This window comes from Sus scrofa, chromosome 4 (assembly GCF_000003025.6).
Source record: "Sus scrofa isolate TJ Tabasco breed Duroc chromosome 4, Sscrofa11.1, whole genome shotgun sequence".
NCBI classification, from domain to species: Eukaryota; Metazoa; Chordata; class Mammalia; order Artiodactyla; family Suidae; genus Sus; species Sus scrofa.
Genome location: NC_010446.5, coordinates 65,664,411 through 65,680,509, shown reverse-complemented (window position 1 = coordinate 65,680,509; position 16,099 = coordinate 65,664,411). Strand labels below are relative to the sequence as shown.

At 42.1% G+C, this 16,099-nt stretch overlaps 1 protein-coding gene across 15 annotated transcripts in view; it reads left to right on the top strand.

The window, feature by feature from the left end:
• Window positions 1-16,099, top strand: part of SULF1 (sulfatase 1) — a 182,943-nt gene that overhangs the window by 98,380 nt on the left and 68,464 nt on the right. For all 15 annotated transcript variants that reach the window (XR_002343270.1, XR_002343269.1, XR_002343271.1 and 12 more), the window contains one exon: window positions 11,046-11,285. Coding sequence is in view for 10 of the 15 variants with exons in the window: in XM_021089268.1 (XP_020944927.1) it covers window positions 11,046-11,285 (240 nt within the window). In the remaining 5 variants the exon portion in view is untranslated. The remainder of the gene's footprint in view (window positions 1-11,045; window positions 11,286-16,099) is intronic.

The following is a 16,099-nucleotide window of genomic DNA, read 5'->3' as shown; positions in this document are numbered from 1 at the left end:
AGCCCTTGGCAACCACCATTCAAATTTCTGTCTCAGAGTTCCCGTCATGGCTCAGCAGAAATGAATCCGACTAGGAACCATGAGGTTGCGGGTTTGATCCCTGGCCTCGCTCAGTGGGTTAAGGATCCAGCGTTGCCCTGAGCTGTGGTGTAGGTCACAGATGCAGCTCGGATCTGATGTTGCTGTGGCTCTGGTGAGGCCGGTGGCTACAGCTCTGATTAGACCCCTAACCTGGGAATCTTCATATGCCGTGTGTGCAGCCCTCAAAAAGACAAAAAAAAAAAAAAAAAAAATCCTGTCTCTATAATTTAACTACTTTGAGTACTTTGTATAAGTGGAATCACACAGTATTTGTCTTTTTGTGATTGGCTTATTTCACCTAGCATAATGTCCTTCCTCAGTGTTCATCTCTGTTAGCGCATGTCTCAGAATTCCTTCCTTTTGAAGGCTAAATAATATTCCATTATATGTATATCCACCCTATGTTTACCCATCCATCTGTTGATAGACATTAGCCTTGGCGTCTGCTTTTTGGTTATTGTGGATAATGCTGCTATGAATATAGGTATATAAATATCTCCTTGCGGGAGTTCCCATTGTGGCTCAGGAAGTTAAGAACCCGACTAGTATCCATGAGGATATGGGTTTGGTCCCTGGCCTTGCTTAGTGGGTTAAGGATCCAGTGTTGCTGAAAGCTGCAATGTAGGTTACAGATGCTGTGTTGCTGTGGCTGTGGTGCAAGCCAGTAGCTGTAGCTCCAGTTCAACCACTAGTCTAGGAATTTCCATATACCAAAGGTGTGGCTGTTTTAAAAAAAAAAAAAAAAAAAAAAAAAAAGACTGTCTTGTTGAGACTCCGCTTTCAATTCTTTGGGGTATATACCCAGAAGTGGAGTTGTTGGATCTTTAGATCATTCTATTTTTAATTTTTCGAGGAACTGCAGTAGTGCTTCCCAGAGCGACTACAACATTACACACTCCACTGACAGTGCACAGGCATTCCAGCTTCTCCACAGCCTTGCCAACATTTGTTATCGGCTGTTTTCATGATAATACCTGTCCTAATGAGTGTGAGATGGTAGCTCCTTGTGGGTTTGATATGGTTTTGTTTTGGTTTGGTTTTTTACTTATATACAATTATGTTTGCCAAATATTTAATAAATCTGTGCCTAAGCACAGCTTTTGCACCTGTAATACTGCAGGCATTTTTGGCTGCTTCTGTGCCTCCAGAAGAATATAACAGACTTAAGAAAGCTTAGGAAAAAACAGTTCCAAAAATCGTAATAGAATACTTTCCCTTTGGGGAAAGAATAAAACAATTCTTTGTCTGGAAAGACAAAGGCTGAGAAGGATTATAATCCAAGTTGATGAAGTCAAGCTGGAAAGGAAAGCTCTTACTCTGTAGGAATGGGGGCCCCTCCCTCAGCTTTGGGAACAAGTAAAATAAACTAGTACTTTGCGAAAGGAGTAAGACATGTAAGGAATTTATTAATAAAAGTGCTCGAACCTTACATGCAGATAACACTTTATCTTTTTCCAAAGAACACTTGTTCTCATTATTGCATTTTCTCGTCATCCCACCCAAGTTGGGTGGATAGTGCAAAGATCATTATCCCAGGAGAAAATTTAATTTGTCAAAAGATTAAGTAATTTAACCAGTGGCCCCTGTACGTCTGGATTTACATTTTCCACAACTTAGGAAGTGGTTCAGGTTATGCCTCTACCTGTAAATAGTTTAGGTTTTAAGGCAAAGCTTATGACTGGAAAGTTTACACTTTTTTTTTTTTTTTTTGTCTTTTTGCCTTTTCCAAGGCCGCTCCCGTGGCACATGGAGGTTCCCAGGCTAGGGGTCTAATCAGAGCTATAGCCGCTGGCCTACGCCAGAGCCACAGCAACATGGGATCCAAGCCATGTCTGCGACCTATGCCACAGCTCATGGCAAAGCTGGATCCTTAACCCACTGAGCAAGGGCAGGGATTGAACCTGCAACCTCATGGTTCCTAGTCAGATTCGTTAACCACTGCGCAGTGGCGGGAACTCCAGTTTACACTTATTTTTAAGCTAGAAAAACACAAGTGGACATGATCAACGAGAAGTTTAGGGTGATGGTTACTGTCTAGAGAAGGTGGGTAACCAAGAACACCAGCAGTCTTCACATTTTATTTTAAAATTTAAAAAATACACCCGAAGCAACTGTGATCAAACGTTAAGCTCTGACCAAGCGAGAAGACAAGTTACTTATCCTGTTTTTCCCTGCACCTGAAATATTTTACAAATCCAAGGGAAGAAAACCACAAATGCTTGGGGGACTGCCCTAACTTTCTGAGCCTAGAGTCAAAGAGATTAAGCCCCAGCAATCTTTCCCCAGTGGTCCCTTGGTGCCACTCAGAAGCAAAATAGCTGATTGGACCAATGATTTGACTCACTGTGGCCTTTCTTAAATTCTTAGGAAATTGGGCTGGTGCAGACATCTCAGTAATGCTGACCCAGGGCTCCTCTTAGCTCATAAGTAGCACTGAGAAATCGTAAATACACAGAAATACGTGATTTAAAGCAGAGGTCATAAATGGGATCTACAGTCCAGAGTTAGCCCACAGATGTGTTTTGCTTGACCAGCACACTTGTGAAAAATCAAGGCAGCATTTAAAAAAGCAAGTGATGTTACCTAAAAAAAAAAAAAAAAAAAAAAAAAAAAAATCCAAATTCTGACTTTTCTGAAAAGTTCTGAAGATCGAGGGCCTCTGCTCTCGTGAGGCAGCCATCAGTTAAATGCTTGAAGGAGAGTCAGAGCTGCCCCTGGTAGGTGGGGCCTGTCTTCCCCAGGCCGTCACCGTTCCTACCCCTCTCAATTGCTCCCCAGAGCTCAGGCCAAGGAGCACTTGCTATTTATCATCACGGCCACACTGCTGTTTTTCTTAGAGTCAGGAGAAGTTCTGTATGCCCACATTTCTATCAAATGTAGCAAACTGGAGTGACAAAAGCTCTGTGAATTTTCTCATACCTGGCTGCCTTCACTGGCCTGCCCTCTCTGTCTAGCCCTGTAGGCATTGTTACTTCCATTCCCGCACAAAACTAGTCTCCACTTTTAATGGCCTTTAGCTCTTTAGGGAGAAAAAATAATGAGTCTTAGTGACCTGGAAACCTTCCAGACAGATTTATTATCTGCTTCTTGGTCCCTTCTTCCCCCAACTTGTTTTCCCTCCTCTGATTTTAGCTGAAACATCTGGTTTTTTTCCTACCAATTCCATAGTTTTGGTAGAAAAAAAAAGGGTATTGTTTGATCATGTTATTTTTTTTCTAATGCTTTCAGAATTAGAATTTTCAATAGACCAATACAGCCACTTTTAATATGAACAATATCACGTTTAAGGGTCCATATTTCACTGTTGGCATAAGAAAATAGCAGAGATGTGCTTAGTACAGACCATTTATATCTTTAAAACATTAACCTTACCCCATCATAAAACAGTGGTGTTTCGAAACACTGCTGCACATTTAATAAGAATTGTATTTGCTTGTCATTATCACTCATCAAACCATGAAATCGTTGCAATCCACATGGAGGTGTGTCTCTATGAAGCCAGGTGTGTGTGACTCCCATATATCTAGGACTTCTTTCACGGATGATAATGACAAAATTTATTATTGAATTACTAATTTCACGAGTTTTTCTGGACATGAGGAACAGCCTTGATGAAAATTTCAATGTTTCATAGTACAAAACGTGGAACATTCCAATGCTAAGATGTTTGAATCAGGAAAGGCAGAGCTTTGTTGTACAGTTCAACACGTACATAAAGTGATCCAAGCTTTCTGTGTGATCCTGGTAAAGTCATTCCAATTAGTGGGACTTTTTCTCCTTCCTGACCTTTTTCACACCTGTGATTTGGGAGTAAATGAGTTGAAGTGTGTAGATGATTGAAATTCCTGGCTGTGGTCCTGTCTAGTCCCAGTAACTGATCACATACACCCTCCAAAAGGACTGCTTCTGGAGCCTGGGTTTTTAACTCGCCCAGAATTGCAAAGCTGGCAATCTTGCAGGCTTCCCCAAGAGTGCCGCTCCTCCACTCCCAGTTCCCACCAACCTAGCATCATCCTGGTCCACAGCTGATGGCTGTCAGAGCATCCTCACCCCTACAGAAGTGATGGCAGATGTCCCCAGCCCCAACCTGGAACTCTGGCGCTGGGACAGCTTTTCTTGGCAGCCCTGAGACTCAGCTGTGGCCCGGACCTTCCCTGTCCTCAAGCCAGCCCAGTCAGCAGTGCCCCCATGCCAGCTACTGGACTTAATTACAGTCACTTCTTTTTTTTTTTTTTAAATAATTTTTTTTATTTTCCCACTGTACAGCAAGGGGGTCAGGTTATCCTTACATGTATACATTACAATTACAGTTTTTCCCCCACCCTTTCTTCTGTTGCAACATGAGTATCTAGACAAAGTTCTCAATGCTATTCAGTAGGATCTCCTTATAAATCTATTCTAAGTTGTGTCTGATAAGTCCAAGCTCCCGATCCCTCCCACTCCCTCCCCCTCCCATCAGGCAGCCACAAGTCTCTTCTCCAAGTCCAGGATTTTCTTTTCTGAGGAGATGTTCATTTGTGCTGGATATTAGATTCCAGTTATAAGTGATATCATATGGTATTTGTCTGACTTTCTGGCTCATTTCACTCAGGATGAGATTCTCTAGTTCCATCCATGTTGCTGCAAATGGCATTATGTCATTCCTTTTTATGGCTGAGTAGTATTCCATTGTGTATATATACCACATCTTCCGAATCCAATCATCTGTCGATGGACATTTGGGTTGTTTCCATGTCCTGGCTATTGTGAATAGTGCTGCAATGAACATGCGGGTGCACGTGCCTCTGTTAAGTAGAGTTTTGTCCGGATAGATGCCCAAGAGTGGGATTGCAGGGTCATATGGAAGTTCTATGTATAGATTTCTAAGGTATCTCCAAACTGTTCTCCATAGTGGCTGTACCAGTTTATATTCCCACCAACAGTGCGGGAGGGTTCCCTTTTCTCCACAGCCCCTCCAGCATTTGTTATTTGTGGACTTATTAATGATGGCCATTCTGACTGGTGTGAGGTGATATCTCATGGTAGTTTTGATTTGCATTTCCCTTATAGTCAGCGATGTTGAGCATTTTTTCATGTGTTTGTTGGCCATCTGTATATCTTCTTTGGAAAAATGTCTATTCAGGTCTTTTGCTCATTTTTCCATTGATTGATTGGTTTTTTTGCTGTTGGGTTGTATAAGTTGTTTATATATTCTAGAGATTAAGCCCTTGTCAGTTGCATCATTTGAAACTATTTTCTCCCATTCTGTAAGTTGTCTTTTTGTTTTCTTTTGGGTTTCCTTTGCTGTGCAAAAGCTTTTCAGTTTGATGAGGTCCCATGGGTTTATTTTTGCTCTTATTTCTATTGCTTTGGGAGACTGACCTGAGAAAATATTCATGAGGTTGATGTCAGAGAGTGTTTTGCCTATGTTTTCTTTTTCTATTTTTTTTTTTTTTTTGGTCTTTTTGCTATTTCTTTGGGCCGCTCCCTCGGCATATGGAGGTTCCCAGGCTAGGGGTCGAATCGGAGCTGTAGCCACTGGCCTACGCCAGAGCCACAGCAACGCGAGATCCGAGCCGCGTCTGCAACCTACACCACAGCTCACGGCAACGCCGGATCGTTAACCCACTGAGCAAGGGCAGGGACCGAACCCGCAACCTCATGGTTCCTAGTCGGATTCGTTAACCACTGCACCACGATGGGAACTCCTGCCTATGTTTTCTTCTAGGAGTTTGATGGTGTCCTGTCGTATATTTAAGTCTTTCAGCCATTTTGAGTTTATTTTTGTGCATGGTGTGAGGGTGTTTTCTAATTTCATTGCTTTGCATGCAGCTGCCCAGGTTTCCCAGCAATGCTTGCTGAATAGACTTTCTTTTTCCCATTTTATGTTCTTGCCTCCCTTGTCAAAGATTAATTGATCATAGGTGTCAGGGTTTATTTCCGGATTCTCTATTCTGTTCCATTGGTCTGTCTGTCTGTTTTGATACCAGTACCACACTGTTTTGATGACTGTGGCTTTGTAGTATTTCTTGAAGTCTGGGAGAGTTATGCCTCTGCTTGGTTTTTGTTTCTCAGGATTGCTTTGGCGATTCTGGGTCTTTTGTTGTTCCATATAAATGTTTGGATTGTTTGTTCTAGTTCTGTGAAAAATGTCATGGGTAATTTGATAGGGATTGCATTGAATCTGTAGATTGCTTTGGGTAGTATGGCCATTTTTACAATATTGTACAGTCACTTCTGAGCATCCCTGTCAGGCTTCCACCTCAAAGGACAATTTTATTTTATTTCATTTCTCTATTTTATGTCTTTTTATTAATTTTTTTTAATTGTTACTTCCCCAATGCAATTTTTTCCTACTATCCAGCATGGTGACCCAGTTACACATACATGTACACATTGTATTTCTCACATTATCATGCTTCATCATAAGTGACTAGACATAGTTCCCAGTGCAACACAGCAGGATCTCATTGCTTAATCCATTCCAAAGGCAATAGTTTGCATCTATTAACCCCAAATTCCCAGTCCATCCCACTCCCTCCCCCACCCCCTTGGCAACCACAAGTCCCAATATATGCCCAAGAGTGGGACTGCTGGGTCATATGGTAGTTGTATGTAGAGATTTCTAAGGTACCTCCATACTGTTCTCCATAGTGGTTGTATCAGCTTACATTCCCACCAACAGTGCAGGCGGGTTCCCTTTTCTCCACACCCCCTCCAGCATTTGTTAGTTGTGGACTTGTGAATGATGGTCTTTCTGACTGGTGTGAGGTGGTATCTCATGGTAGTTTTGATCTGCATTTCTCTGATAATCAGTGATGTTGAGCATTTTTTCATGTGCTTGTGGCCATCTGTACATCCTTCTTTCAAAGGACAACTTTAAATGATAATGAAATCAGGCTTCTCACGATGGGTGGGGGAACTGATGTCTTTAACTTTAAGTGGCTTGCATCGGGCGTTGCTGTGGCTGTGGCATAGGCTGGTGGCTTCAGCTCTGATTGGATCCCTAGCCTGGGAACCTCCATACACCATGGGTGTGGCCCTAAAAAGACAAAAAAAAAAAAAAAAGAAAAAGAAAAAGAAATGCAAATTCTTGCTTCCTTCCTAGGTCTTACTAAATCAATATCTCGGGGTGGGCCCAGAATTCTGTGATTTAACATGCCTCCAGATTCTTTTATTTTATTTTTTGGGGGGTCCTATTTTGGCTCCCCTGTGGCCTACAGAGCTCCTGGGCCAGGGATCAGATCGGAGCCACAGTTGTGACCTGAGCCACAACTAACCCACTGTGCCAGGCCAGGGATCGAACCCACATCCCAGAGGCTCCCAAGATACTGCTGATTCTGTTGAGTCACAGCGGGAGCTCCATCCACATGATTTTTAAAGTTGGAGAAGCATTGTCTCAGAATGTTCTCTTTACTGAGAAACTTCAAGCCAGATACTCACATTCAGGAGCCCTGCCAGTGGGGCTGCCATGGTCACTGACACCTGCAGGGACCAAGTGTCTTTGTTCCCTTTGACATGTGGACCAGTTGGAAGCAGAGCATTTGGAGGGATTGGTTAGTTCCTCAGCACAACCAGCTCAGTGAACTCAGAAACTGAGAAATTAGAATGTGAAGAGAGTCTTAGTGGGGGGACAGTTCCAGAGATGAGGCCTTGGGCTGTTTTAGCCCCTGTTTTTATATTATTTTACCTTAAATCAAATTTCCACCTCCCATCCTGTGTTGCTGTGCAAATGAGTCTGTAAACTGGAGATTGCTGCTTTGTGATTCAGGATCATAGAGGTGGCTTCCAGCTGCTTTTTTTTTTTTTTTTTGAGTCCAGCTAGGCTCATAAGAAGTCATTTATTAACATTAAGAGACTATTAGGCAATAAAAATTGGTCAACAGTGTTTGCTGAGTTTTCCCAAAATTTAAGTAATAAGTCATCACCACAGATTTCTCAAGGGGAGAGAGGAATAAGTGAGTGGACGTCAGCATTGACCTTGAATTCTCTCCCTACTCCTGTGTCTCTACTCATCTCTTTATCTCCAGGACCTTTTCCCCTATATAATCAACCAACACAAATACAAAATGCAACATTTCTCCTGGGCATATATCTAGACCAAACTTTCATTCAGAAAGATACATGCTCCCCTATGTTCATAGCAGCACTATTTACAATAACCAAGACATTAAAGCAGCCTAAGTGTCCATCAACAGATGAATGGATAAAGATGTGGTGTATATATACAATGGAATATTATTCATCCATAAAAAAGAATGAAATAATGCCATTTGCAGTGATTATCATACTAAGGGAAGTAAGTCAGAAAGAGAAACACAAATATCATATGATACTGCTTATGTGTGGAATTTAAAATATGACACAAATGAACACATCTACAAGATAGAAACAGACTCAGCTATAGAGAACAGACAGGAGGGAGACTAGTGGGATGGATCAGGACCTTGGGGTAAGCAGATGCAAACTATTACATACAGAATGGATAGACCACACGGGCCTACTGTATAGCACAGGGAACTGTATTCTATATCCTGAGATAAACTATAATGGAAAATAATATAAAAGAGAATATATGTACATATGATTACATCACTTTGCTGGTCAGCAGAAATTAAACACAGTATACATCAACTGTATGTCAACAAAAATAAAAGCCACAACATTTCTCAAATGCATTTCTGTGATCCTCTGTAGGGCATTTTTCTTTTTAGTTACTTCCTGAGCGCCAGGGATATCATTACTTTTCTAGTTTTCTTCCAAGGCTGAAACCTGTGATGTTATAGTCAGCTCACAGCCTTCTGATGCGTTCAATGTCTATTGGGTCTGCTTAAGAGTCACTCCACTTTAAAGAAACAACCCAGTTCAAGTTCTTATCATCCCGTGGCCTGATGGGCACAGTGACCTCTTGGCTGTACCCTTGATGGACCAGCCTGTTCCCTCCATCAATGCACATACCTCTGTTGCCATGACAACACCTGGCCAAGACTTTTTTTCTTACCATGTCCTTCATGCCTTTGACAAAGCCAAATTTAAAATCTGTTCCTTCTGTCCAGTCTGAATATCTCTGCCCGCCTCCACGTTGTTGGCTAACTCTGCCTCCAGTTTCATGAAGGGAAGTCTCCGTCTTCGTTTTCATTCCAGAAAATTCACGTGCTGTGCTGTTTTCATCCCTTCGCTTAGCTCTTCCTGCCTCCAGAGCACAGCTCTTAACACCCTTTCCATGCTGCTAACAGTACACTCTACCCATCCAACATTTTTCTCCTCTTTTCCTTCCGTTTGCCTTCCTCTCTTTCGGCAGAGTTCTTATTAAACATTGCCTCTGGTCCCTGCCGCCCTTGTGTATCCAGCTGCTGCCATATCCACACTCATGTGTACCTTGCTCTTGCAAATATCCCCAAGTGACTTTCCTATGCAAGTTCTCCTCTGGATAGTTGACTGCTGAAGACCAGAGGCAGCAGAGAATTTTCCATTTCTTTTGTTAATACTACACTTGGAGGGGGTACTGGCCCAGAGAGTTAAAGTCGATAGACTATTCAGCATGAAGCGGGCACTTACACATGTTACCAAAAGGTTGCTTGATGCCCTGAAGACAACCAGAGAAGAAAAAGCAGTTGGGAATGCTCCTGACTGAGGTATATTTGGGGGAGTGCTAATGAGATTCAATTAGAAACCACCTTTTCGGTTTTCATGTTTCATGTGAACAGTAAAAAGCTCGTATGTGAAAAAATCAGGCCAACTGTGGCTTTTTGGACGGTTGTATGCTTCTCTTCTGCTCTGAATGCTTGCCTGGTTTGCATTACGATTTCCTTCCTTGCTGGAAAACTACATAGACTTTCTCCCTTTCTTTGGAAGAAGTGGGACCTGTTGGAAATGTGAGGCTCCAGGATTCAAATGCAGTGGGCTTGGCTCTAGTGCTCTGTACTGCGTTTCTTGACAAGTCCTGAAAAGACTATTGAATTCTGGCCTGAGCCTTTTTTTTTTTTTCCCCTCCTGCAGTATTTGGATGGGTTTCAGCTGCAGTGTTTGGCTGGATAGAGTAATCGAAATAGATTTGTTTTTTCTTCCTCAGCAATCTTATGTACAATTTTGTCCTTTAGAATTCAAACTGGAATTTTTTTACAACTCTTACGAATCCTTTTGAGTGCAGTAGGATCGTGGCTCCTTCACAAGCAAACAACCTATCTTTTAAAATAACGTGGATCAGGTGAACGTATGAACTGGTAGTGCTATCCTGATAGAAAAACTGGCAGGTATTTGGTGAGTTTGCTAAAGGATACTAAGTCACATTGAAGAGCTTTTTTAAATTAAATGTAGGCATTTTCAAAGGACTTTTACTTAATTGGAAATTTTTATCCCTCTTTTGTTTCATATGATAAAAACACTATCTCACCACTTCTGCGGTGTCAGTAGGATGGGGTGGGCTAGGCGTTTTGATGCCCTTTTATGACCTTCAAAGGGCTGTTGGCCTTTGAATCTGTTCCATATCTAAAATCCTGGCTTAGAGTTCTCATTGTGACTCAGTGGTAATGAAGCCAGCTAGTATCCATGAAGATGCAGTTTCGATCCCTGGCCCCACTCGGTGGACGAAGTGGATCTGGCATTGCCACGAGCTGTGGTTGAGGTTGAAGATGTGAATCAGATCTGTCATTGCTGTGGCTGCAGCGTAACTTCCATTTGCCATGGGTGCAGCCCTAAAAAAAAAAAATTCTAGCTTTAATTATCCGATGCGCTTGCTTTTTTTTTTTCTCCTTTGTGGTTAAGGAGCGAAGTCAAAATGCGTTCATTATTCTGCACAGTACCTGAGATGATAGGCTCCCAAATGTTTCATTCTGTTCTGGAAACCAGAACTGGTCCAGTGATAGACTCCTTCAAGCCAAGGGAGGAAGTTAATAAGTCAGGGGTCAGAGTCGCGGAGTGGCGGGGCATCAGTGGGTGATCGTGCGGCGCTGTCTGCTAAGCAGTGCCAACCTTGTGCCTTCCAGGGTCCCTGCAAGTCATGAACAAAACCCGAAAGATTATGGAGCTCGGGGGAGCCACTTTCACCAACGCCTTCGTGACGACACCCATGTGCTGCCCCTCGCGCTCCTCCATGCTTACGGGCAAGTACGTGCACAACCACAACGTCTACACCAACAACGAGAACTGCTCTTCCCCCTCCTGGCAGGCGGTACACGAGCCACGGACGTTTGCCGTCTATCTGAACAGCACTGGCTACAGAACAGGTAAAGGGTCAACTTACAGCCCCAGGAACTTCTGGGTTCGCATCTCAGACACAGGAAAATGTACCATGTAATGAAATATGTGTGGTTCCAATCGGTCCCCAAAGAGAAGAAATCTAGACTTTTCTCTCTCGGTATCTTCCCCGAGATACCGAGATACATGTTCCTCTGAAGAACGTCCCAGTGAGGGATCCCTTAGAGAAAAGTTAGAGTGATTTTCTGTGGATGTACTGAGAACATGCTGTCCCCATCAGAGCACCTAGCAATTAGAATTTTCCAGGAGAACCTGCAACAGAAGAGTTTTCATCCATATGCGTGACTGGGTCACTTTGCTGTACAGCAGAAATTGGCATAATGTGTAAATCAACTATAATTAAAAAAAAAAAAAGTTGCCATCTCATGAACCTGCGTGCCTCAACCTCCCAAATCCCAAGACACCAAGATGCGGCTTGAGGTGTGTCTTGGCTGCTGGCAAATTCTTGATAACTGTGTCAATGAGAAACCATCAAATACTTTGAAACTGCTTTAGCACTGACCCCAGGATCTGAGACACAATAGATTATCAAAATCATGTATGGAATTCATAAGTAGCTGAAGGAAATAAGCCAAGGAGGTGTACCTTATGAGTTTATCCTTTTTTTTTTTACTCATAATTAATAGGATTTGGAACCTCTTTGGCTTAGTTGTTACTTTTAGATCAGAGATGTTTCTTCCAGTAAAGAAGGGCATCTGAATTACTACACCTTCTATCACTGTTTAACCCACATAGGATGAGAGTTTTGGTTAGTTGGTCTTTTGAAAATTGGGGCCCTTCTTCTAGAAAGGTCATGAACTTCATGCTAGCCTCTCTAAGAAAGAAGCGAGTCTCCTTCTAATAAAGGTTGTCCCCAAAGACTTTATTCTCCCAGCAGTTAGATGCTCTCCTTGGGTTTTCTGAGCATTTCTTCATGAAAGGAAACAGAGACGTAGATAGAGGGCTGAAAAAAACATAGTCTTTCAGAACAACCTAGACCTTCTCATAAGAATTAAAGGTGTCCTCATTAAAGCTTGTCGGAGATGATTTTCAGGTCTCCAGCTTCTTCTCTATTCTGAAGATTTAAAAGGAAAGGATTTCGGATAAATGTAGTCTCTGAAATCTCTTTTCAAAATGAAATGAATCTTTCCCATTGGACTTAAGAAATTATGGCCATTTGCTTCTTTGCCAAGCGCCTTGTGGGCACTTAATACTTGTTATTTATGGATGAAAATATTGATTGTGGATATGATAGCATTGTCATTGACAGCATCTCAAGATCTCCCCTCACAGAAGAAACTCCTTCCAGAAATCTTGAGGGTGTCTGCTTACGCTCCGGAAAGAAACTAGATTACTCAGAGTGCCTTATCCTGAGTGTGTTTTCCCACATAAGTGATTTAAATTTATAGCACCTTTCATCAGAGAGCTCTAAAGCAATTTGCAAATCTATCCAACATCCCTGTAGGGTTTATAAACAGCAAATGTACTTGGCTCCATTTTATAACTGAGGTGGGGATTTCATATATTGTGTGACCAGCTCAGAAGCAAAATCGGAAATGGTCTCCTGAGGCCTGGCTCTTGATTTTGACCAGCAAAGGGTTTTTGTTCACGGGGAGCACCGTGTGAAACCAGTGCCTTGCAACTCTCAGGCTCCCTCTCCGTTAATTCCAAATAGCGGAAAGAGACAGATGAGCTGAAACTTAGGCAGTTAGAACTCTCATGGTACCCAAACTGGCGTGCATGGTGTCCATCCCAGGAAATAGAGATGCCGGTGACGCAGAGCACCCGGTCAGAACTCAGAACTGTCTAGGGCTTGTTTATTTGTTTCGGGGAGAAATCAAGAAAGGAGAAAAAGAAGACATCTGGAGAGAAAGTGAACCATGGTATGGCTAAAGGTGACAGTTTATCCCTTGTGTACTTGAAATTTGCTAAAAGGCAGGTTTGCCACAGAATTAAATGAAAACGTAAAGATGTGAGCTGATGGGTATGTTACTTGGCTTAGCAGTGGCTAATAGTTCACGATGTTTACGTATGGCGAGCTCTCAGGCTGGAAACCTTACCCGTTTTGGTTCTCAGTGATGCCTGAGTAAACCTGGGCAGCAGGATTGAAGGGGGAACGGGAGAAATTGCTATTTGGTGTTTACTCACCCCGCACCGAGCACTTTAGCGAGCACTTTAGCTATGTTTCCCCCTCTAATTCTTCTGGCAACCTTGAAAGGACTTGCCTGCACTGGCAGTGAAGAAACAGAAACTCAGGAGAGTTTGTCTGAGGTCACAAACTAGTCAGCGATGGAGTGAATCCAGCACACCTGTCTTTCCTCTTCCCATTATCTTATTTCTCTCCATATGCTTCTATCCTACCTCATTCCAAAGTACCAGACAGAGGCATATAAAACATCATAGGATGCAGAGCAATGAGGACTGTCAAATGGAGGAGTTCCTGTGGTGGCTCAGTGGTTAACAAACCCGACTAGTATCCATGAGGACACAGGTTTGATCCCTGGCCTTTCTCAGTGGGTTAAGGATCTGGCGTTGCCGTAAGCAGTGGTGTAGGTCACAGACGAGGCTCGGATCTGGCATTGCTGTGGCTGTGGTGTAGGCTGGCAGCTGTAGCTCCGATTTGACCCCTAGCTGGGAACCTCCATATGCTTCGGATGTGGCACTCAAAAGACAAAAGACAAAAAATAAGAATTTAATAGGACTGTCAAATGGAAACCAAGAGTTGAACCAGTTACCATCAAGGCAAAGGTTAGTGTACAAACTGCAAGCCTGCCAGGGAGTTGTAGAGAAAGGCTGCATATTTGGAACTAAACTGCCAGGTGGCAAAAGCAAAAATGGAAACGCTATCCACTACCAAGTTTACTGGGTCACCGAGAGCAAAACAAGGCAGTTGCTTCCAAGAAGCAGAGTGTATCTTGGTACTCCTTCCAATTTTACTGTGCTGGTCTCCACCCCAAGGTGGATTACAAGCGCTTGAATCAAACTCGGAGAGAATTTAGTTCAATTCCCTCACTTTCAGATGAACAAACTTAGACCCACAAGGTGAAGGTGACTTGCTGAAGTGACACATCCGATGTTCCAATGGGAAGAGCAGGAATCAGGACCTTGGTCTTCAGGCGTCTTTCCAGTGGGCTCCCCTGACCTTATGGGTTAGGTCTAGGATACACCTGCAAAGTAGCAGGCTTTTCCAGGACAACCGTCAGTCCTTTGGTTCAGTCCAGTGGGCTTGCCTCAGTAACTTTCTTGTTCAGGGAGGAGATTTGCTCCTGGACACTAACTCAGATTCTGAAGCCAACCTTCCTCCCAGGGGTCTAGACACTTAGGTAAAATGGAATTTACAGTGAGTCATCCTACAAAGTAAGAGGAATTCTTTAAGAGAGACAGGACTTTTCCAAACACTTAAGACTTTTCCAAACACTTAGCTGGGAATAGAAAACGGATGCTATGCATGCAGAAAAATAAATGTTGATGTGCCCATTAGTAAACCAGAAAGATTAAAAATTGGAAGGCTGAAACGGCAGTGGTAATGAGCTCTATAATTTAAATTCATCTCTGATGGGGAAATGTTGACGTATCTCAGACAATTAGGAAGTAAAGATGTCTCTGTGACAATAATTATCGATCCAACCAAGGGACAGAGACCCATTTGAAAATCCACAAATAAGCACATCAGGATGACAGATATCTTGGGAAATTAAGAGAACTGGTGAGTAGATTTTAAACCAGCATAATGATTTATGAGCCACTAAACAGGGGGAGAGAGGAGGCTAATATATAAAGATTTTATTGTTTTCCTAATAATGAATACATTATTTGGAACATTTAGTTGAGAACTTAAGAAAAATAATGACAGAAACTAAACTATGTATGATACATAAAAATCCATGTAGAGAAAAGTACAGAGCAGCAATCAGTTTTATGGAGAACAACTCAGAGAAGACAAATTACTAAGAGGCTTATTTTGGGAGGCATCCAGAATACATGGATTTAAATGAATCAAATTGATCCAATATTGTATTTACCATTGGGGGACCTGATTTTTCTTTTTCAAAACTGAGGCATATTTTTGGACTGGCTATAACCTAAATTTTTCTAACTTTACTCATGGAAAATATGACTCTACAACAGCTGAAATGTTTAAGAAGGGAAACCGCAGTAACCTGTCTTTTGCATTTTTTTTTTTTTTTTTTGGTCTCTTGCATTTTGTGTTCTGAGTAGGAATGATATCAGATTATCATGAAAAGGAAAGTTTTGCCTATCTACTCCAAAAATTTTCTTTAGCTTACATTTCTTGTCGGAGGCTAGACATGAACGTAAAATCTGGGGTAAATTTTAAGGTCGGAGTAATAAGCCATGTTTGAGAGGTAACATCAAGTGTTAGGAGACAACGCTGACCCGAATGGCAGAGAGTAGGAGTCACGTTCTCACTCTGCCTTGAACCTGTTTTGAGAACTTGTCCAGAAAATGGTCCAATTGTCTAACCTATATAATGCAGAGATAGGCCTGGATGGATTCCTAAGTTCCTGTCCAAAACTATACGGTAATTTTATTATAATCACTATAATCATATTGATTCATTTATCCATGGTAGTGTTCATCAAATTATAATCCTAACACAGGATATATAACATCCCACGTGAATTAAACTTTAGTCATACTAAGTCTACTTCATATGACTGGTGTGGAAGGGCCACTGTTTTAATAGAGACCTGCAATAAAAATTTTTGTAGAGAAACTTGTTTGTAAGAAAACAGTGTAGACAAATCAATTTTCTAGTTTCATGTCTTTTTATTTGGCAGAATTT